We start from the raw sequence: 22,354 nt of genomic DNA on the forward strand, positions 1-22,354 counted from the left end.
CATACAAAATTAAGGTAGGCCGTTATTATAGGCTTGTCCTTCTTGTTCATCTAATGTAATCACAACCATACAAAATTAAGGAGACAAGTATCAAGTATCTTATCAGCACATGAACTGCAGCTACACAGCTCTTCTTTAACAAGCAAATTTCAGAACATGCACATATAATTTCAGAACAAGTATAAAGTACCTACCGTTGAGCTATCAAAGGGTTACAAAAATTATCTACTGTTGAGCTATAATTTCAGAACAAGTATCTTGTAAGCATAGGCACACAAGTAAAAATGGAATTCATAGTCCAGGACTCGAGGTTCATAAAAATAAACAGTCCAGGACTGAAGCTATACAGTATTGCACGCACAAGTTAACATGGAATTCATAGTCCAGGACTGCAGGTACACAGTATTGCCATAAAATGTTGTAGTGAAAAATTAGTAGATCTAAACAAAATGTACACTCCTCTCTAAAAAAAGGATGAGAGAATTGTTCATGTGTAAACTTAGATCTCGTGGTGTGTACAGGCTCCCATAGTCCCTGCAGATCGAATCAGAGCCAGAGCGATCCCTACGGAGATCGGGCATGCATGTGTACACAACACCAACCAGTGAAGCAGCAGGGGTCCGACTGGTACGTGCTAGTACAAAATCAAGATAATGGCCGGGGAGGAAAGGGACAGATCTTGTGGTGGAACTCGGCTCCTCTGCTGCATGGTGGAGCTGCGTCGGAGGAGATCCCGGGGTCGCAGGCAGGTTCAGCTTATCGTCGGTAACCGGTTGATAACCACGATTATCGAGTTTATCGGATCGCACCAAATTTATAAACCGATCGGTTTTCGAATTTGAATTAAATAAATAAATAATAAAAATTCTAAAAAAACTAGAGACAATTCTAAGACCTTCTGTGAATTTTTTTTCAAAAATAACATCGTTTGCATCATATTCTATAGGGATGAAGTTTGAAAAAAAAAGGTTGAAGTGTGGAGCTCATTTAATAACTCATGTTAAGGAAACAATATAACAAGTAGAGACATATTTTGCTTGTATAGGGCGTATCTTAAGAGGATCTTTAAAATTTATTTCACTTCATTTAGAGTTTCATTAATTTCTCCATAATTTTTACAAAGTTCACAAGAATAAAGTGAATATGTTAAGAAACAACATTGTAATTAACTTTTTTATGTCTATTGTTATTTTTCCTACATAAAGAATAGTATAAGTAAAATAAAACCAGTTTCACTAATTTTGGAGGTGTGATGGGTGAGTTATGAATTAATCTAGTTGCAATACATTTATACAATACTGGATGTTGCAATAACTATTTCATGAATTCATGTATTTTTAAAAGGTATAGGATCATGTAAGAGACTAATAAAATTAGTTTCATGATTTTTGGATTAGCAAAGAGTTAACTATGCATTTAACTAGGTTTAGCGAATACATTTTTTAAAAAAACAAATATTCAATTTTTTATGAGTATAAATACTTTTCTCATTTAGATCATATTACTAGAAAACTAACAAAATTTGTTTCACTTGATTTGAAGCTCAGATGAATTAGTTATTGATTTTACAAGGTTGAATCATTTTTTGATTTTTTTTAACTTCACTTAAATTCGAGAAAATCGCTCGATAAATCACGAAATTCGAGTGGTTACCGATAAATTCGACCGGTTACCGACAATGCGAAAAATACGATTGATAAATCGGCAAATGAGCTCGGTAACCGGTGTAATTCGACCGGTTACCGAATGTAGATTTGGTCGATTTTTTTCTCCAAATTACAAATTTGATCGAATAAATTTTGAGCGAATTTTCACCGAATTTTGAGTAATTTTTGTGATAACCTCAAATTTTCGGTTACCCCCGAGGACCTGTTTTCTACCTCAAACATATTGTGAACCTGATCGCAGGACGTCAGGCGCGAATGAGCACTGGTCGCATTATCAAAAAAAGAAAATCCGGGGTGGAGTTTGGAGGAAAGGGACAGATTCCTGGAAGGTGCCTTTGCCTGTGTACTGTTCACGAACTTTATAAATCCGCTTTTTATAAAAAAAAATCCGGGGTGGAGTCTGGAGTCGGAGGTGTGCCAAATGGGAGCCGGAGGTCTTATAAACAGGCCGTACTATCCAGATTCAGGCCCTTTTTGAAATGCGGGATTTTTTCCCGATTCCTACAAGTAAATTGATTCCTATAAAATTCCTGCGTTCAAACGGCCTCCGAAACAAAAACGGATAGTCGAAACAACCAGCCTCCCCTGACCGACCTCTCCAAATTCTACTTAGGGCTTGCCGTCCCTCCTTGCCACGGCCGGTCGGCCTGCTTTTCACCTTCGCACCGCGCCGGCCGGCCGGTCGGTCGCCAAGGTTTGAGGTTTGATTCGGGGATTCAAGTCGCGTAAGCGAGAATTTCAATCTTGTGTTCTTCTTTCTGTTCGTCTTGGTGGATCAGATCGGCGAGCGAGGGCTGTACTCACTCAAGATGTCGTCACCTCCGGCGCCGGGGGCCAGCACACGGAAGCGCCGCCGCACCTCGGACCCCGGACCTCGCTGGGCGTCGCTGCCTGAAGATCTGGTTGGCGTGGTGGCGTCGCGCTTGCTGGCCGGCGACCTGCTGGACTACGTCCGCTTCCGAGCCGTCTGCACCAGCTGGCGGTCCGGCACCGCCTCCCCGCGCGGCCGCGGCGTCGCCGACCCGCGCTTCCACCCGCGCCGCTGGATGATGCTTCCCGAGGGCCACTGCCTCTACCCCGGCCACCCCGACCTGCGCGGGTACGTTCGCTTCCTCAACCTCGACACGGGGACCTTGGTCCGCGTCCGGATCCCGCTCCTCGGGGACCACTGCGCCATCGACTCGGTCGACGGCCTCCTCCTGCTGCTGCGGGACCCGGACCAGGAAGGCGCCGTTCGCCTCCTCCACCCTTTCACCGGCGACATCGCCGAGCTCCCACCCCTAGGGACCCTCCTCCCGCAGCTGGGCTCACGGCTGCTCAGCTGTCCTGCACCATACAGGATCAGAAGCCTTGCAAGTGTGGTCTGTGCTTCTGTTTCCTGCAACGCTGGCTCTATGACCATCATGCTTGCACTTCATGAGGTAAACCGTGTAGCCTTTGCTACCTCCCTGGACCGGCAATGGACTCTGTCAAGCTGGGAATGCCCAATACACTATCCACCATTGTCATTCCAAGGAAAGCTATACATGGTGCATACTCCCAGATTATGTGGCAAAAAGATACACCAGGTTCTCCAGATTGACCCACCTGTGCAGGATGGGGCGGGCGCAGGTCTTTCACTCCGACAGCCAAAGTTGATCGCCACAATCCCCGCACACAAACTCGTCGATCCTGCCGGTCTGGTAGAATATGGTTCAGAGATCCTCGTGCTTGGCCACAATGATTTGTCTGCGGTGCAAATTTTAGTTTGCAAACTCGCGGACCTTGTGCTGCAAAGGTTTATCCCAATAAAAAGCATCGGAGGCAATACCTTGTTCCTTGAAGAAAGGAACATAAGTGTCTCCTCTAAGGTACTGACTACAGTCAAGGGTGACAATGTTGTTTACATTCATTCAGGACCACCCTATCTTGCGCAATACCACCTCAGTACTGGCAGCTTGTCACCGGCAATTGATAATTATTGCAGACTGTATGGCCGTGCACCGGGACCTAGTAGCCTCGTCCACTGTATCTTCAGCTGCTGCATTCGTAATCGGTGGTATGTTGGTGTATTTACTTTATTTTCTTTCTGCACTGTTTCTCCCTACTATCAATTGTTTTGTTTTGGGCTAGCTATTAATTTTTTGCATTATGTGCTTGTAGGAGCAGAGGACTAATATTCAGAAGGAATGCACAAAGTTGGTCTGTGCAAGATGAAGAGCAAGTTCAATAATGAGGCTAGTCCTTCATCCCTTGTTTTCTGTACCAATACGTGGTGCACCAGTCTTGGGCTAGAATTTGCCAATACCCTCTTTTTTGAATCCTATATGCCAGTTCTTCTGCTACTCACAAGCCCTTGTTTTGTACACTAATCCAATTCACGCAACCAATTAACTGTTTCCTTCCCTTTTCTTTTCAGTCACACTATGTTACTTTCAGCTCGTATTAGTTAAAATTTACTTGTCATTTATACTGCAGCCTTGTGGCATTAACCCCCCTCTTCCAAACAAGCCTTTACAATGCGCATTACTGCATTTGTGCTAATGCTTGACTTTGTTACTGAATAGAGAATGAATGCAAAATTAATAAGATGCTCTTAGGAGTTGTAAGGTGCTTCCTACAGATAGAGATTTTGCCCATTTTCCTGATTACCTACTGTTAAGTGCTACCATAATAGAGGTGGGTACGTTCTTAGTTGCACATAGTAACTTTCATTTTCTTAGGACTTTAAAAAGTTTAAATTCAGAATTCGAAGCTTAATCTAACAGTAGAGCTGTTTCTTTCCCCTGGTCTAGGACGGCTTTTCTTTTGTTGCTGTGCTGATGCTTTTTTCCCCCTCCTTTTCTATTCACATGGTGTGTGCTTTCTTTGTTGCGATTTATTAGTACTTGTGGGTTTTTAGCTTCAAGTTATTTAGTCTTCAGATGTGCAGAACTGTTTGCGATAATGACTGACAAGATGAATCAGTATGCTGTTGGAAAAAAGGACACTAAAGTATTTGCAGATTAGTTTATGCCTTTTTTCGAATATCCACTAACAGGCACTCATTTAGACGATGTGTGTGTTGGCGCGAAATTTGGCAATCCCTCGCCAGCACGGATCCATCAAGGATAACTATCGTTTTTCACAGCAACACGTGACTTATTTATGAGCAAACAAGCAAAGGGGATAATTCTCCGATTACGGTGAAGAATCGGTTGTTTTACAAGCAAAAATAGCAATTGATAACTACTCCAATTTCGCAGGAGCACGTGACTGATTTATGGGACAAATGCAAAGGATAGCTACTCTAAATCTACTCCCAGGAATAACAAGAAAGAAACGAAGAAAATAGATGCGTTTGTGTTTGACGATTGTTAGTTGGTTCCAATCGGCCTTTACCCCCTCAACTATTTATAGGGGAAGGGTTGGACTTGACTCTATGGACGTGTATTAGGACTTTATTCCATTTCTAAACACGTCTTGTTTGGCCAAAAATATGAGAGAATCCTGAACAAATCTAAAAGATCTAAACAAACTCGGATTCGGCCTAAACACTTGATGGTCCGGTGAGAATAAACTTCCAAGCATCGGACCATTCGGTGAGTTCTTTTGACCGAAACCCTAAATCAATCGCTGACCTTCACCGGATATTCCGATGGCTTGCTTGTACTCACCAGAGTTCATCACCGGACCAATATTTGCAGAGAGAAAAATTTGGCAAGAAAACTCATTTGCATGCACCGGATGGTCCGGTGTACACCGGATGACCTCACCGGACTATATTTTGCAGAGAGCACTTTTTGCCTATGAAATCTTTTTGCACTCACCGGATGCTCCGGTGCACACTGAATAGCTCATCGGACTATTGCACCGGAGCAAATTCTCTTCAAGTCTTGCCATTAAACACACCGAATGCTCCGGTCTACACCGGATAGCCTCACCGGACAAATTTTTGCAGAGAGCATACCTTTTGGACAAAAATTGATCTATAAGCATCGGATAGTCTGACGATGACACGGCATTGATCATCGGACTATCCGGTGCGTATAGAAATCCTGGCCGTGTCATTTTTTGCTATCAACACATGCCCTCACCAAAAAACACTCTCATGCCGTTTAATCATGAATAGCTCATTATCTACTCTCAGCTACGACTTAGGACGATACGAACAATATATGGGCCATATATGCATGTTCTAAGGGCGATGATAACTACATCATCCATACATATAGTCTATACATTCCTATTAAGCATGCTAATATAATTGAAATAAAATTTCTAGCAAGTATAATCAATACACGATTATTTACCAACCAAATATTTCAGCTTCTTCAATTTTCAAGCACATTCAATAACAATATTCTTGATACGGCCATGATAGCCGATCATATATATTATGATCTTTTGGTAAAGCCCCACTAGGATATTGATATTCATAAGACGGCACCCTAGGACTACACCAAAACCATGGATCATAATCAAACATACATGGAGAAGCAAACCATGGCACATGCATTGGTGGGATAGATGACGAAGTTCAATGAGATGATTGCCAATGTTGTTGATACAGCTTTATTGCCGTTGATGAAGAAATCTTCCTTCAATTCTTTGGTATAATTGAACTTCTCCTGGGCTCAACCAATATGTTTGTTCCTATGGCATCTTTCTTTTCATCAAATTGCTCCACAGCCGAACATGGCTGTTGTTCAGCTATATCCACCATTGCAGCATTGGATTTCTTATTTGAATTATGCTTGGTCACATCAATAGAAGAAGCTTGATCATCTTTTCCTTTATTGGGCAGCAGCTCATTAGCTTCTTGCTTTACTTTTTCTGTGATACTTTGATTACCAACAGCTGCCATAGTATCTTCAATAGCCACAATACTGACCGACACATTTCCTCTTCGATTGCCGGCTTTGCATCTGAACTTTTGTTCAAATTTCCATCCCTTTTGACATGATAAACTTGTTTGATCACTTTGCCTCTTCTTTTATCCATAGACCAATTTCTTCGATCAAAAAGGTCACTATTTTTAGGTGATACCCTGCCATTTACCGATCCTCTAGGACTAGTCCAGTCCGCAGATAAAAAGAATCAAAATGCATAGGAGGTGTCATCCATGAACTATGGCTCCATGGTGGACAAGGATGGAAACCAACAGGAGGGGAATCCCACGACATGGTCATTGGTGACCCAAAAGGAGGATACGGTGCTGCTGTATCAAAACCTTCCCATCGCCAATCCTGACCAACAAATTTATACTTTGGAAGTGCTCTCGGTCGCCTACAATTATTTGGCCAACTAGTGCCTTTTTGGTCGGCCTTTTCATTCTCATATTTAGCCAGAAGTTGTTTGAATGTCATCTTCAACTTTGTGTCTTGAATAACTCTAACAATTGATACTTGAGCACTATCTTTAGCTTAAGCATTCTGATTACCCTTAGGGACCCAAACCATCCTCTTCCTTTTGCCTATAATATTGCTAGCTCTACTAGATCTATCATTATCAATCTTGCTAGCCATTGCCACTTTCTTGACTTTGGTTGCATCAGTCTGTTTTGACCGAATCAACACTTTCTTGTTTTCACCACTAAACACACCTACATAGAGAGACTGTTCAACTTTATGCCCCCCTGTCTCTAGATGATTTGTAAACATCAATCGACCTTCATTAATAGCTGATTGTACTTGCCAGTGAAACATATTGCAATCATTAGTATGGGTAAACAAGTTATGTCATTTGCAATATATACGTTGTCCTAATTCTTCACATGAAGGTATAATATGATAATCAAATAATCTAATATGCTTCTCTTGCAATAAAACATAAAAAATCTGGTCACATCTATTCACATCAAAATGTATACCTTTTCTTCTTTAGCCGATCCCCTTGTGGAGATGGCTTTAAAGCCGAACAAACGAATGGTTAAGATTTAACATCAACTCATTCAGCTATACATTTACTTGTACTTGTTTTATCTTATATACTAGAACTATTTTTCACTATATTAATATCGGTCTCTTCAGATTCTTTCAACCTTGGCCTTGTATTTCTAAATCCAAAATAATCACAAAATCTATGCTCCATTTGTGACCAAATGTAAACCGAGTTTAGAACAAGTAAAGTAAACCATGTAAATGCAATATCTAACAAAGATGATGGGTATAATCCTAACTTGAAAATATCATTATTGCCAGCCTTTCTATGTTGCACAATAAACCGATCGACATGTTCTATGGTGTTTCCATTATCTTTATTTGTGGGTTTGGCAAGTTCTAGCACTTTGAAATCCCGCGGGTATGGAATCGTATTACCATGATCACTAACCAACCGTTTGTATGCAATGATAATCGGCTTTTTGATACTTGTACTCAAACCTAATCATTTACTTACATTATCTTCTTTTCCCAATCTTTTGGAACTACTAAACATAGTATCACTAATAGATTTGTCTAATGAAACCATAAAATCATATTAGAAAAAAGATAACATAGTTGTAAAACATACCTCCTCTAGCAAAGTACCAATGGATGGAAAGTCCTTTATCTTGATGATGCCTTTCTTTGTTTTCCGATAGCACAAAAGTAGCTTCTTCCGATGCTCTTGCAATTCCGCTTCAATTGCGCTATGATCTTCTTCAGATAAATCATTAAGCATAGACATGTTTCCACTTTTGATTTCAGCTATACGCATGGGTACGATCGAAACACTGTTATCTCGGTCTTGATCATCAATTGTTTTAGCACGAAATTCAAGTGGTAACACTATAGCCTTGGCTGCGTCCGACCATTCAACAGTAGTCGGCCTTTGTTCTTTCCTTTCAATTATCGTCGGCTCCTCTTCTTCGAAAACTGGCTTTAAATTCTTACTTCTAAGATAAGCATTGAGATTCTTTCTCACGTCTTTGTGTATTTCAGTCGCAATGACCTCAAAACTAGCTCTTGACTTTTCTACATCGATTGATTGTTGTGGCCTAAAAGGATTGGGTTGTGGCGCATTAGGAGCATATTGTGGCATTTGGTTCGGCTTTGTATATGGTGTATGTTGCAAAGAAATATTAAAATTACTATATGGCAACAAACCATATGAAACGCCTGAACCTTTGCTACGGTGTTGTATGCTACTTTTAGGTGATATGGGAGGCACACTATATGCTACGGTGTTTTATGGAGGCATATGCATACCTGCTAAATTCTCGTTTATTCAGCCATAATCATTAGTGGCATATGGAGCTGAATTAGATGCAATAGGTGTTGCATATGTTGTTGAAAAGATATGGGGTGTAACCTCTGTTCTAGTAGAATGTGGTGTAGCATATGATGGCTAAATATAATTGACCGAATGATCAACATTACTACAGTCATACATCTCATTCATCGGCATAGCTTGTTGTGTAAGCATAAGCGGTGAAACCACTGCTGATGAACTAAAAGGTATAAATTCTTGTTGTACACCACTAGTAAGGCCAGGCAGCGGCTAAGGGTCGAGAGGGTCACGGACCCTCTCTTCCGCCCAGCCTTCGGCTTCGCCTCCACCGTCGCCAGGTTCCAGACGGAATATCTCTGGAGCCGGGCAGCGGCTAAGAGCCGAGGGGGTCGCGGACCCTCTCTTCCGCCCGACCTTCGGCTTCTCCTCTGATGCGCCGTCGCTAGGCTCCGTACAGAATACCTCCAGAGCCGGGCAGCGGCTAAGGGTCGAGGGGGTCGCGGATCCTCTCTTCCGCCCGGCCTTCGGCTTCGCCTCCGACGCCTTTATCGATGACCAAAATAGCCCAACTCCCGAAGGAGTCATCGAAATCATCGATGTCTCCGAGGAGGATGAGGAGGAAGATGATGCCATACTCGAGTCAAGGTTAACTACTTGCTCATGGGCTGTGGAGACTCCAATCGGGTAAACCCGGCTTTATACCTGAGCCACCCAGCCACGTAGGTTCAGAAGATGAAGCTGGACGAACGTCGTCGTGTCCTCCCATTTAAACTCCTAGGGGAGGGGGTTGTGGCCCTATTCGGTTTTCCTCCAACATGTGGCAGCACTCCACGACGAAATACCTCGTTTTCTTGCATGGACGTTCCATCACATTAATGACCCAAACCCCTTTCGGCACGTGACAGGATCGCGGGCATAAGACCTTAGCAACCCTTCGCATTATCCAGTCAGAACGCAGCAGTGGCACGTCTTGTCCCGCCAGGCGAACGTACATGATTCTCCAAACCTACACGAAACCTCTACTCTAGCGACTTCGAAGTATAGAGAATCGCCATCAGGCATCCTTGATACGACACCAGGCTGAGGTTGATTTTTCCTCTGCATCCTCTCCCCCCTCCGAAACATCAGGGACAGAGAATGAGGGGGTACTGTTGGGGGGAAAATAAGCCAGCTTGAGGATAATGGTTGAAGATTACTATCCAGGTCCCCCGGGGCCTTGATCTCCAGGTCCTCAGCTAAAGGCTCGACCTCCGAAGTCATCAGGTCCCTTCATGGTACCTCTTTGTACCTACGAAGCCTTCCCTTGGCTTAACCGGCTCGGCCTCTCGAAGCCTCGGTCCCCCAAAACCTTAGCCTCCTGAAGCCCCGGTCTTTCGGAGTCCTGCTTCCCGAAGCGTTCACCTCCCGGATCCATGCCTCCCGAGGCCCCCGCCTCGGGATGATTGGGCCACCTTCCCGAAGGCAGCAGGGTGAGTCAGCAGTCCCTGGGAAGATCTACTGAAAGGGGAGCGCCGGTCGTGCTTTGCCTGCCAGGAAGTGACCGGCATTAAAGGCATAGGCTGATGAGCGTCACTCTGACACCCTGGCGTAATGGAGGCTATCCTGACACCCTTAATAGTGCGGCGCCGGGCCGCAATTGGTGATCGGCTCGCTGCGCTCCAGGGGGCAGGCACCACAATAGTTACCACGGTGGATATTTATCTCCCCGATATGATAGAAAGTAGTTATCCAGGATAATACCCAGTAATTCAGTCGGGTCCTAGATATTCGTACATTACAATAACTTATACGCCAAGCTACGTATGACCTATAAATAGGAGGCTATGGTCGTCTGGGAAGGGGAACGGAGGACAAGAAGGCTAGACGGTCACAACGGACACAAAACACGCATCACAGCAAACCTGTGATCCCCCCCCAGATCGATCCATTTTTTCTATCATCAATATACTCGTGGTGTTTCTTCCTCTTAAACTTCGTCTCCAAGATTGAGTCTCCTCCTTAGAAGAAACTCTCGCCGTATTTACTGGGGCAAGATGAACTCTTGCTCCAACAAGGGGGAGAGGGTCACACATACGGTTTCAATAAAAAAAACTCTATCTGTGATAATTAACACAGACAAGCTTCAACAAAAACCGTCTGTAACTTTTACTACTCACATACGGATTTCAATAAAACTCGACTGTGATCCTTATTACGCATAGATGATTTTACATAAATTCTATCTATGTGTAACTCTATTATAGATGGTTCTTAAACTATCTGTAACAAAATCGATATTACAGATACTTTTGCAGAAATGAAACATATAATCGTCTGTGATAGGGTTTAAAATCCATCTATAATAACTCATTCTGAGGTAGTGGTCCCTACCCATAGTAACACCAATGCTCAAAATATTGGAAATAATTTTATTAGAAGGCATTGAAACAAACGAAATATTAGACGTACCATGTTCCAAATTGCGTTTGGCCGCCATTTCCTTTGGCCTTGTCATCATGTCTTCATCACACCTAGTGTTAACCCTGCGAGAAGTACGCTTACCATTGTTGTTGCCTGGGATAATAAACATATTATTTTTTGTTGCCTCTCCCCACCATAGAGCCATTCGGTATAGCCTGTTCTTTGCCCAGCATGACCATCTCCTCAAGCCCTTCAATCTCATCAAGTAACTGGAGAGCCTCAGCCATGGCAACATTTGTCGAGTTGGCTCTAATGCCATTGCGCTTGCAAAGAGTCTGCAGCATGTGACGAGGAAGCCCAAAGTAATTAGGCTGAGTTGTCTGCACAATGTTTCCCTTTGTTGCATCTTGGTTTGTGACGGGCGAGCGTGGCACAAGCATGTTGCCGCTCGTATAATGCACAGACCCCTTGGGGAGGTTTTTGATAAAACCATCAGTTAGGCCAGTATCAGAATCTGCCTTGGTGATTTCCAAAGCTTCCTCTACTGCATTCTGTGGATCCTGTGCCACACACATCATGGAAGGGGTTCCGAGTGGCACTGAGTCCTTGTCCTGTATCACATCGCGCATCACATTTTGGGTCACAGGCTGCACCAAATCCTCGACCTGAGGGTCCTCTTCGGCAAACACCCGATCAGCGAACTAGTTGAGTAAATTATTAACCGCCATATTGATCGCCTCATCAACCAATAGTAACATATTAGAGTTGAGGCCAGAGTCTCCATCAACTACAGAGTCCTTCTCTCCTTGCTCTCCTTCCAGAGGCCTGGGTCATTATGATTAAGATCATCACCTCCTTCCAGATCATTCACTTCTAGGTCCTCCTGTATTGCATCTTCTTGCTATCCCTGTCCGGAATATGATAGATTCCGGCTATGGCTGTCAGTTTGAATTTTGTGTTTCTTTGTTTCCCTGACTGTCATGTTGTCATCTCCATCTTCTTGAGGTTTATCTTTGTCCTGATCAGCGTTGGTTCTCTGGTCTAACTATGTCCATTATTCACAAGCTGTTCCATGCCGCTGCTGGGATTTGCTTCACATCTAACACTGCCACCATAATCCGCACCACATCTGTCAGCCTCACCGTGACCATATCCACTTTTTATGTCGCCCCCAAAATTGTGCCGACAGCACAAAGTGGGAAGAAAGATCTTATCCTGTAAGGCACACCATATGCATTTACCCAAACATTCTGAAGTCGATCTTTGTTCAATTTTTGCCTCCCATTCCTGGGAAATTTATTTATTTGCCACCCAATCGGAAAGCCTTTCTCATATTGCCATTATTTCGGTATACAATTATTTTCTTGTCACCGGTTCTGTGAATTGCTTATTTTTTAACCACTATGGACAGTTTTACCCCTTTCTTCTTCCTTGCCTCTTCTCTATCATCTTTCTCCTCCTTCTCCGGCCATTGCCGCTGCCACCGTCATGTCTGCCTCTGGCACTGCCACGGACTCCGCGTGATTGATGTGGTCACCATGTAGGTCGCGGAGATGTGCTCATGGGCAAGGTCAATAAGCACCCCCTCTCCCTCGTCAACTCACAAGAGCCACCGTCGTCGACCCCTGCAGCAAGGACGCATGCCTCCTCACCAGCAGCCATGGCGACAACAAATAACGCGAACCCGGTCTAGAACCTCCATTGGGCCAACGAACTCCCTCTTCCTTCTCTCCGCCACTTTGGACCGCAGCCTTGGGATGCGGCGGCGAGGCCGAGCTCCATGGCCGCCGCCAGGGACGAGGTCCAAGACCGCCACGGGCCGAGCACTGCTGAGGGCGAAAGAGGGCGCAACGGCAAGTCCATGGCTGTCACGCGACGATGGTGATCTCTCCAGCTGGCCAACGACCTCAGCTCGGACAGGAGAGGGAGCAGCATAGGAAGGAGATAGAGGAAGAAGAAAGGTATGGGCAAAAGGGTCCAAAGTGGTATAGAACTAAGAATTCGCAGATTTGATGGCATCACAAAAATTACATACGAAAATAATGGCAGTTTGAATGAGTCACACCAATTGAGTGGCAAATAACTAAATATCCCCCCATTCCTCGATCACCATAACACCTTCATCCTGAAAGGTTGTGATTTGTTTGATTGCTAACATACACTGATAAAATCACACCGGACACGCTTTGCAACTCTCTGAAAAAATTAGTTCGTCGTGTTGTGGTGCCCATCGCCAGATCATCTGGTGTTTTAATGGATTTTCTTTACTTAGTCAAAACCCTTCGGCGTGAAATCTTTCTAAGCGTCGGACCATCCAACGTATTCATTTCACTAGACGTTAGACCATTCGGTGAGACAAATTTTTCTGGACTCAGAGACAAAATGTCAACTCTATTTTCTCTGCACCTTTGATTAGTCATGATCATAATTGTAATACATAGACATACTCATACAATCCTAGAAATCATCAAATCAAATCAATAAACTTATCAATCACTTATTACATATAAATCAAAACACATTTCAACTTGGTTTTTGATTTTGCCATAATAATTTCAAGTTTGTACTAAAGGGTATAGAACGTCCAGCGTGATCTTCACATATCTGTACCTCAAGATAAATCAGAGATCTATGTGTCTCTTTATTCTTTTTGTCAACATTGAGTGCTGAAATCATAACAAAACTGACTATTTATAATGTGCTAAAAATATATTTCTTTTAATAAAATGATACATCAGATGTCTTCGTATATACAAAATTGGTTGCCAAGTAACTATTTTGTAGGACATTCTTCTGCAAAGAACATGAACAAGTTGTGCAAACAAATTAATCATCGTATTAAATTTTGATTTTTTTTTACTCTAGACCAGATATTATGGTATGTGCAACATGTTTAATAGAAGGAACAGTTTGAACTGGGTATTCTGCACAAAGTATCTCACAATGCACCGTTAAGCATGGGCCTTTGACATTCGAGTTCTGACTGGTGGAACACAGGAGTTTGGTCAAGTGTCGACTTGAGCAAAGGTCAAAGGTCATCGCCTTGCCTAGGCCTTCAAGTAAATTTGTTCTTGGTTCTAAGTGCAATAACTACTATAATACCCGGTAAAAAAATGAAATTTGCTCTTAGGTTTCAGCTACCAGTACTCAGTGGCTCTTATTAAGGAAATATACGATTGCAATATAATCCGAGGTGTATATTTCTAGTTTCCAACTAGATCTTCAATCATGCGTAGGTGAAAACTGATGGAATATAAGGCACTTTTAGGTTTAATTTAATCTATAAATAACATAAGCAGAAACTGATAAACTGGTATGATCATATCATCAGAGCATAATCTAGACATATATACAAAATTACTACATATAACTAGATCTATTATACTTAAAATTAGGAACTACAGGAAATAAAGTACGAGAAATATGTTTTTTACGTACTAGTCCTACGCGGTGAAGGTTGCTGAAGATACTGGTTGCACCGTGTTGATAGCACGATCGATCCTGCTGACGACGCACTGAAATTATTGACGATGACAACGGGCAGCGCCTAAGCGACCAGGAAGGCGAGCCATGGTGAAGAACTTGAGCAGTCACGTGGAGCGCTTCCCAAAAAATCTTATTCGCCTTCTCCCGGTGCAAGAACTCAAGAGCGAGGGTTTCGGAGATCTGCTCTCCTAGTTGCCGGTGCACGTCGACCCCAGGATAGAGTAGACTACAGCGGCAGCACAATAGAAAGAGAAAGAGGCAAAATTCTAACTCTTATATAGACTCACTAAATGAGAGCGTTCCTAATTTTAAGGCTACTCTTAATTAGCAGTCTATGTTGTACGTGTTCTCAAAGAGGTGGGGGTCCTTACATATATATAGGGGAAAAACCTCACACCTCCACCTCCATTAGCAATATGGTACTAATAAAGGGTGAGCTTCAACATAGGCTACCTCTCCACAATATAGGTATTTGAGATTTATTAGGAATTATTACATGGGCTGGCCCTAATAATTCTAACAATCCTCCACTAGATCTCAAAGTCCCATAGAGATTACCAGTTTTCCACTGTTGTTTGATATACCAGTGTTTCAGTGGTGACTGTTAAGTTAAACATCCACCTAGAACATCAAGCTACACTTATTCACAACTTGAACAATAGACTATGCCTTGAATTGCAAGTTTTGTATAAACAAGTTTCACTTAAAGTCATAACTGATACTTGGCTGCCAATAGAGTACCCCGCGGGTGAAGCATATAAGTCCTACTTCATGGTCTCTTCATGAATTTACTAGAGATCACCCGAATCTCATAGACTGCGACCAACAGTCAGACTCATATAGGTGTGTTCTTTCAAAAATGCCCTGTAGGTCAGCATCTTTTCTACTTAAAGCCAACAGAACACATTAAGGCATTAGCCAACCTGCCTTACAGATATCTAAGAGTATTGCATCTTCACTTGAGTAGGTCAAACAACAAAGGTACTCTCCTCTAGTTAGAGCAATAGCTTGTTCTTCTCAAATCCTAATTCACGGGATCTCCGATCACATAGGTTGGGTTACCACTATGGTATAACTCACATGGGTCTCATACCCATCTCCTTCGATGCATTATCTATCACACTCCGTGATAGTCCCTTTGTAAAGGGATCTGCCAGGTTCTTACCCGTTTGGATGTAATCCAAGGTTATCACTCCGGACTTTCTCAATTTCCTAACAAACTTCAATCGTCTCTTTACATGCCTTGAGGACTTGTCATTATCCTTAGAACTGTTTACTTTGATAATAACCATCTGTATCACAGTTCATAAGGATAGCCGATACCGGTTTCTCAACCACAGGTAAGTCCATTAACAACTCACGCGGCCATTCTGCCTCAACAGTGGCTGTGTCTAATGTAGTGAGTTCTGCTTCCATAGTTGACCTCGTCAAGATGGTCTATTTGCAAGACCTCCATGACACAGCATCACCACCTAGAGTGAATACATATCTACTTGTGGCGTAAATATCATCAGCAGTAGATATCCAGTTTGAATCACTATAACCCTCTAGTACCGATGGGTACCCAGAATAGTGGAGACCATAACTCATAGTACCAAGCAAATAGCGCATGACTCGTTCAAGAGCACACCAATGTTCATCACCCGGGTTAGAAGTAAAGTGACTCAATTTTCTCACAGCAAATGAGATGTCAGGCCTTGTAGCACTAGCTAGGTACATGAGTGATCCAATAATCTGAGTATCTCAGTTGATCCCTGTCACTTTTCTTATTCTTTCAAAGTACCACACTAGGATCATAAGGTGTTGGAGAAGGCTTGCTGTCCTCGTAGCCAAAGCGGCTCAAAATCTTCTCAACATAATGAGATTGTGTAAGAGTAATCCCATTCTCTCCTTTGATTAACTTGATGTTTAAGATTACATCAGCCTCACCCAGATCTTTCATATCAAAACTGAGATAAGAAAGACTTGACCTCATTAACCACGTTAAGGTTTGTCCCAAATATCAGTATGTCATCAACATACAAGCACAATAAAACTCCCTCACCCCCACCATGGTGATAGTACACACATTTATCTGCATCATTGACCGAAAAGCCTGTAGATGTTAAAGTTCTGTCGAATTTCTTATGCCATTGTTTAGGAGCTTGTTTAAGGCCATACAAGGACTTCAACAACTTACACACCATACCTTATTAACCTTTTACTACAAACCCATCAGGTTGTTCCATATAAATTTCCTCATCCAACTCTCCATTAAGGAAAGATGTCTTAACGTCCATCTGATGAACGATGAGACCATATGAGGCAGCCAAGAAAAGTAGCACTCAGATAGTAATCAATCTCGCAACAGGTGAATAAGTGTCAAAGAAGTCTTCATCTTCCTTTTGGGTATAACCTTTGGCCACAAGCCAAACCTTGTACTTTTCAATAGTACTGTCGGGTCTAAGCTTCTTCTTGAACACCCACTTGCAACCCACAGGTTTGCATTCATAGGGTCGTTATGTGACCTCCCAAGTTACGTTTGGGAGGATGGAATCCATTTCACTCCATACAGCCTCCTTCCAGTAGTCTGCATCTGGAGATGCAAAGACTTCTGAAATAGACTTGGGAGTGTCATCCACAAGGTACACGGTGAAATTATCACCAAAAGACTTTGCAATCATTTGTCTCTTACTCCTCCTAGAAGCTTCACTGTTATCCTCCTCAGGATCTTGCTCATGTACTTGTTCAATAATCTCAAGAGATGGAGTAGATTCAGAGATTATCTTAGAAGATAGTCTAGACATGCTATGCAAATCTTTGATAGGAAATATAATCTCAAAAATCGTTGCATCACGAGACTCCATCATTATATTGACATGCACGTCAGGTACCTCAGATTTAACCACTAAAAACCTATAAGCAATACTTCGATGAGCATATCCCAGAAAAACACAATCCACTGTTTTAGGTCCGAGCTTGCACTTTTTAGTTATTGGTACATTGACTTTCGCCAAGCATCCTCAATTGCGCAAATAAGAAAGTAATGGCTTTCTCCCTTCTCATTCTTCATATGGGGTTTTATCCTTATCCTTGAAAGGAACTCTATTCAGAACATGACATAAAGTCAACAGGACCTCCCCTCACCATGCCTTAGATAATCCCGCGGTCTCTAACATAGCATTAACCAAGTCAGTCAATGTGTGGTTCTTCCTTTCGGCAACCACATTTGATTGGGGTGAATAGAGAGGCGTCCTCTCATGAATAATCCATATTTCTCACAAAATAAATTGAAATCACTAGAGAAATATTCTCCACCACGATCCGTCCTAATTCTTTTGATCTTTCTCTCTAGTTGATTCTCAACTTCTGTCTTATAGATTTTAAAGTGATCTAGAGCCTCATCTTTTGTTTTCAACCAATAAACATAGCAATATCTAGTCGCATCATCAATCAAAGTCATAAAATATCTTTTTTCACCATTCGTCAACACACCATTCATTTCACACAAATCTGAATGTATGAGTTCTAGAGATGTCAAATTTCTTCCTCGGCTGTCTTGTGGGGCTTATGATGTTGTTTTGATTGCACACAACTATGACACTTACAACCTTTGACCATGGAAAAATTTAGAATTGAACTCATGCTGGAAAGTCGAGTCATAGAACCAAAATTCAAATGACATAACCGCGAATGTCAAACACTAGCATCATCATTAGCATTGCCACAAATATGGTTCACATACTTATTGCTAAAATCAGAAAGGGAAAAACGGAATAGGCCTCCGCACTCATAGCCTTTACCAATAAATTGTTCATGCTTTGACACTACTACTTTATTAGACTCTAACACCACCTTAAACCCGTCTCTACAAAGAAAGGAGCTGCTAACTAGATTCTTGTTCATTGTAGCAACATGCTGCACGTTCCTCAGCTGCATGATCTTTCCTGAAGTAAACTTCAGATCTACCATGCCAACACCACGAACCCATTCCCTATTAGGACGGAAGAATCAAAGACGACCTGATAAGAAGAGAACATTGAGATGTCAGCACACACATGAACATTGGCCCCTATATGAATCCACCAATTAGTAGACTAAAATACTAAAAATACTGAAGTTAAATTTTCATACCCTGCAGCTCTGTTTCCAACTTCGCCAATGGTCACCACATTAGCAATCTTTGAGTTATGCTTTTGTCGAGCCTTTCTTCCCTTGCATTCTAGACAATCCTTGGCGAAATGTCCAATCTCACCGCACACAAAGTAAGACAGTTTTGTTGTGTTCATCTTCTTCTTCTTGAAGGTGGTAGTTTTGTTTGGCTTATTATCTTTCTCTTTATTCTTGTTGTGGAAGGGCTTTTGCACCATATTGGCGCTAGTCTGTCCCTCGCCTCCTTTTAGACTCACATCCCTAGCCCGAGCTTTCTCCTCAACATCAAAAGACTCGATCAAACTCTTAACAGTAATCTCTTGTCTCTTGTGCTTTAGAACAGTGGCAAAGTTTCTCCACGAAGGAGGTAACTTGGCAACTATGCATTCAACCACAAACTTGTCGGGTACATTGATCTTGAGGAGTTCGAGTTCCTTCACGATGCACTGAACCTCATGAGCCTGCTCGACTACAGAGTGATTTTCAACCATCTTGTAGTCATAATACTGCTACATAATATACAGTTCACTTCCTGTATCTGATGCACCGAATTTAGCATTCAGTGTATCCCACAGCTCCTTTGCACTTTGTATGTGCATATACATATCATAAAGATAGTCACCAAGAACGCTAAGAATGCATCCTACAAAGAGTGTATTGGTATTTGTGAACGTCTTTTCCTGCTCAACAGTAAGGATTCCTTCCGGCTTGCCATTAGCCACCCAGTAGACTTTCATAGCCGTCAGCCACAGAGTGACCTTGACTTGCCATCTCTTAAAGTGCACACTAGAAAACTTATCTGGCCTTAGTGCATTGACAAAACTAGCCATTGATAAACCTAAGTGTCTAAAATAAGGTTTTTGGATTGATGGAATATAAGGCAATTTTAGGTTTAATTTAATCCATAAATAATTCATAAGCAGAAACTGATAAATTGATATGATCATATCATCAGAGCATAATCTAGACATGTGTACGAAATCACTACATATGACTAGATCTACTATACTCAAAATTAGGAACTGCATGAAATAAAGTACAAGAAACATGATTTTTATGTACTGGTCATGCGTGGTGAATGTTGCTGAAGATACTGGTTGCACCATGTTGATGGCACGATCGATCCTCCTGACGACGCGCCAAAATTGTTGACGATGACAGCGGCCAACGCCCAAGCGACCAGGAAGACGAGCCGTAGTGAAGAACTTGAGCAGTCATGCGAAGCGCTTCCAAAAACCTTATTCACCGTCTCCCGGTGCAAGATCTCAAGAGCGAGGGTTTCGGAGACCTGCTCTCCTGGTTGCTGGTGCATGCCGACGCCAGGATGGAGTAGACTACAGCGGCAACACAATAGAAAGAGAAAGAGGCAAAACCCTAACTCTTATATAGACTCACTAAATAAGAGCGTTCTCAATTTTAAGGCTATTCTCAATTAGCAGTCTATGTTGTACGTGTTCTTAAAGTGGTGGGTGTCCTTGCATATATATAGGGGAAAAACCTCCCACCTCTATCTCTATTAGCAATATGATACTAATAAATAGTGAGCTTCAACATAGGCCATCTCTCCATAATATGGGTCTTTGAGATTTATTAGAAATTATTACATGATGCGGCCCCAGTAATTATAACAAAAACAAAAGGAAAGAGCAGAGACCGTCGTCCTTTATCAGCTTATCTCGTAAGTCATAACATGGTGGATTCTGAGTTCAGGCCGGTAATCAAGACAGAGGATGCTCCAATCCCTGCATCCACTTATGAGCATTTGTTACAAGAGTGCGTCCACTTATGAATCATAAAAGGCAACAGATGAGAGGACGCAAATAGACAAGATTTATTTCAGAAACATGAGAAGAAAATTTCCACTTCAATTACATTTCGATGTTTTTTAAGATAATGGAAGTACAACTTTCGACCTTTGCACCAACAAGACGTCAAAGACATTTAGGATATACACAGCAATAATTACATTTCGATGCGGCACTGCTAATTGATCGATTTCATTTCAGATATACAGGGGCTAGTTGCTTGATTACGTGGCCAAAGAACCCTTCCAACTAAAGACATAAGAGGGGACATCAAGAGACCAGAACACTGCTAGTGTATATAAAGTGTGCACTAGAGGGAGGATAATGCTATTCTTCAGTGGAATCGAAGCTGGTGGAGCGAGGGAGCGATCGACGTGATGGACTCTCATCGCAACACAAATTCATGGATATATGGTCCATGAAGAGTTTATCGTAGGCCTAGGAGGCATCTGGAATTTTCTGATATTACCCAAGATGGGAGATGTGGTCAGCGATAAGCGATGACCGCTAGGTTCATGAAGAAAAAGACGAAGTTCCCAGCAGACTTGCAGCTCATCGACGACGTCGTGAAGCGTTAAACAAGAGATAGGAGAGCACAAGATGTAGTGTTCGAAGCCACAACGGCTATCTCCGCGGCTAAAGTATCAATGGCCGAAGATAGCCGTTTGGCATATGCTTCATTAAGTGTCTAGTTTTGCTGGTTCTTCATCACTTCATGGTTCAGTATCTTCTCTTTAGACGTATGTCTTTTCGATTAAGACCTCTGACTTGCATTTGCAAGATATGGCCAACAAACATCTCAGAAACAATGGCCTTAAACATAGTTACACGCAAGATTTCTGGGTTGATTAATATATGGTGAACATTTTAGTTTCCCCTCTGGACGGGCAATAACATAAGAGCAATTGGCATGGTCGGAAAAGATCAAGCTGAATCCACGGCAGCGAGGCCTTATTCACTTAATATACATTAATATACATTTAGGCTTGAGAGGCGTCAGGAATCTACTATCGTCACCTGTCCGATGATTTCTTGATGCTATCATGTGTCCAACTATGGTTGGATGCATCAGTTCTACTTCACCACCCGTACATTCGAGAGAAAATGCAGAATGGATTGATATCAAACTTACCCAGTTTTTCATTTCTTCATTTGAGGTTTGAAAACACTATCCTAGTGGTTCCTGTGCATAGCCTGTTACTTGTAACCTTTTTGTACGTCTCCAAATTTGCCGTAAGGAAATTTAGTATTACTGCTCCAGGAAATTCCAAAGAAGAATTATCATAGTAATAATAACTTCAATTTATATTCTTCTTAATGGCCAGACAGCGGCATCGCGCTTTCGGGAGACGGTATTTTGAGATACAAGGATTTTCTAAATCACAAATTAGTAGATAGAAAATTTGAATCTGAAGCATATTCCTGAGTACTCCAGAAAGAAATTTGAAGTCTTTGATCATCATTCAGGCTCAATTGTGCCCTCAGAGAAGAAATTCTTCAATTTATATTTTTTTATGGCCAGACTGTGGCATCGCTCTCTTTCTGGAGATGGTATTGTTGAGATATAAGGATTTTTGTAATCACAAATTGAAAGATTGAAGGCGTCAACAAAAAGATTCAAAGATAGTAATTTCAATGTGAAGCATATTTTTGAGTATTTCAGAAAGAAATTCGAAGCCTTTGATCATCATTCAA

General features: G+C 42.1%; 1 protein-coding gene across 1 annotated transcript; it reads left to right on the top strand.

The window, feature by feature from the left end:
- Window positions 1–2,071: 2,071 nt before the first annotated feature.
- LOC133923891 (uncharacterized) lies at window positions 2,072–4,116 on the top strand. The gene is made up of 3 exons (XM_062369181.1): window positions 2,072–2,361; window positions 2,447–3,705; window positions 3,810–4,116. Exons 2-3 carry the CDS (start codon window positions 2,477–2,479, stop codon window positions 3,877–3,879), a joined length of 1,299 nt encoding a protein of 432 aa, XP_062225165.1. The 5' UTR covers window positions 2,072–2,361; window positions 2,447–2,476; the 3' UTR covers window positions 3,880–4,116.
- The last annotated feature ends 18,238 nt before the right edge of the window (window positions 4,117–22,354 follow it).

Source organism: Phragmites australis, chromosome 7 (assembly GCF_958298935.1).
Source record: "Phragmites australis chromosome 7, lpPhrAust1.1, whole genome shotgun sequence".
Classification (NCBI taxonomy): domain Eukaryota; kingdom Viridiplantae; phylum Streptophyta; class Magnoliopsida; order Poales; family Poaceae; genus Phragmites; species Phragmites australis.

Coding starts and splice junctions, on each gene's coding strand:
- LOC133923891 (XM_062369181.1), top strand. CDS start 2,477: ATGTCGTCACCTCCGGCGCCGGGGGCCAGCACACGGAAGCGCCGCCGC. Junction 3,706..3,809: donor TGCTGCATTCGTAATCGGTG/GTATGTTGGTGT, acceptor ATGTGCTTGTAG/GAGCAGAGGACTAATATTCA.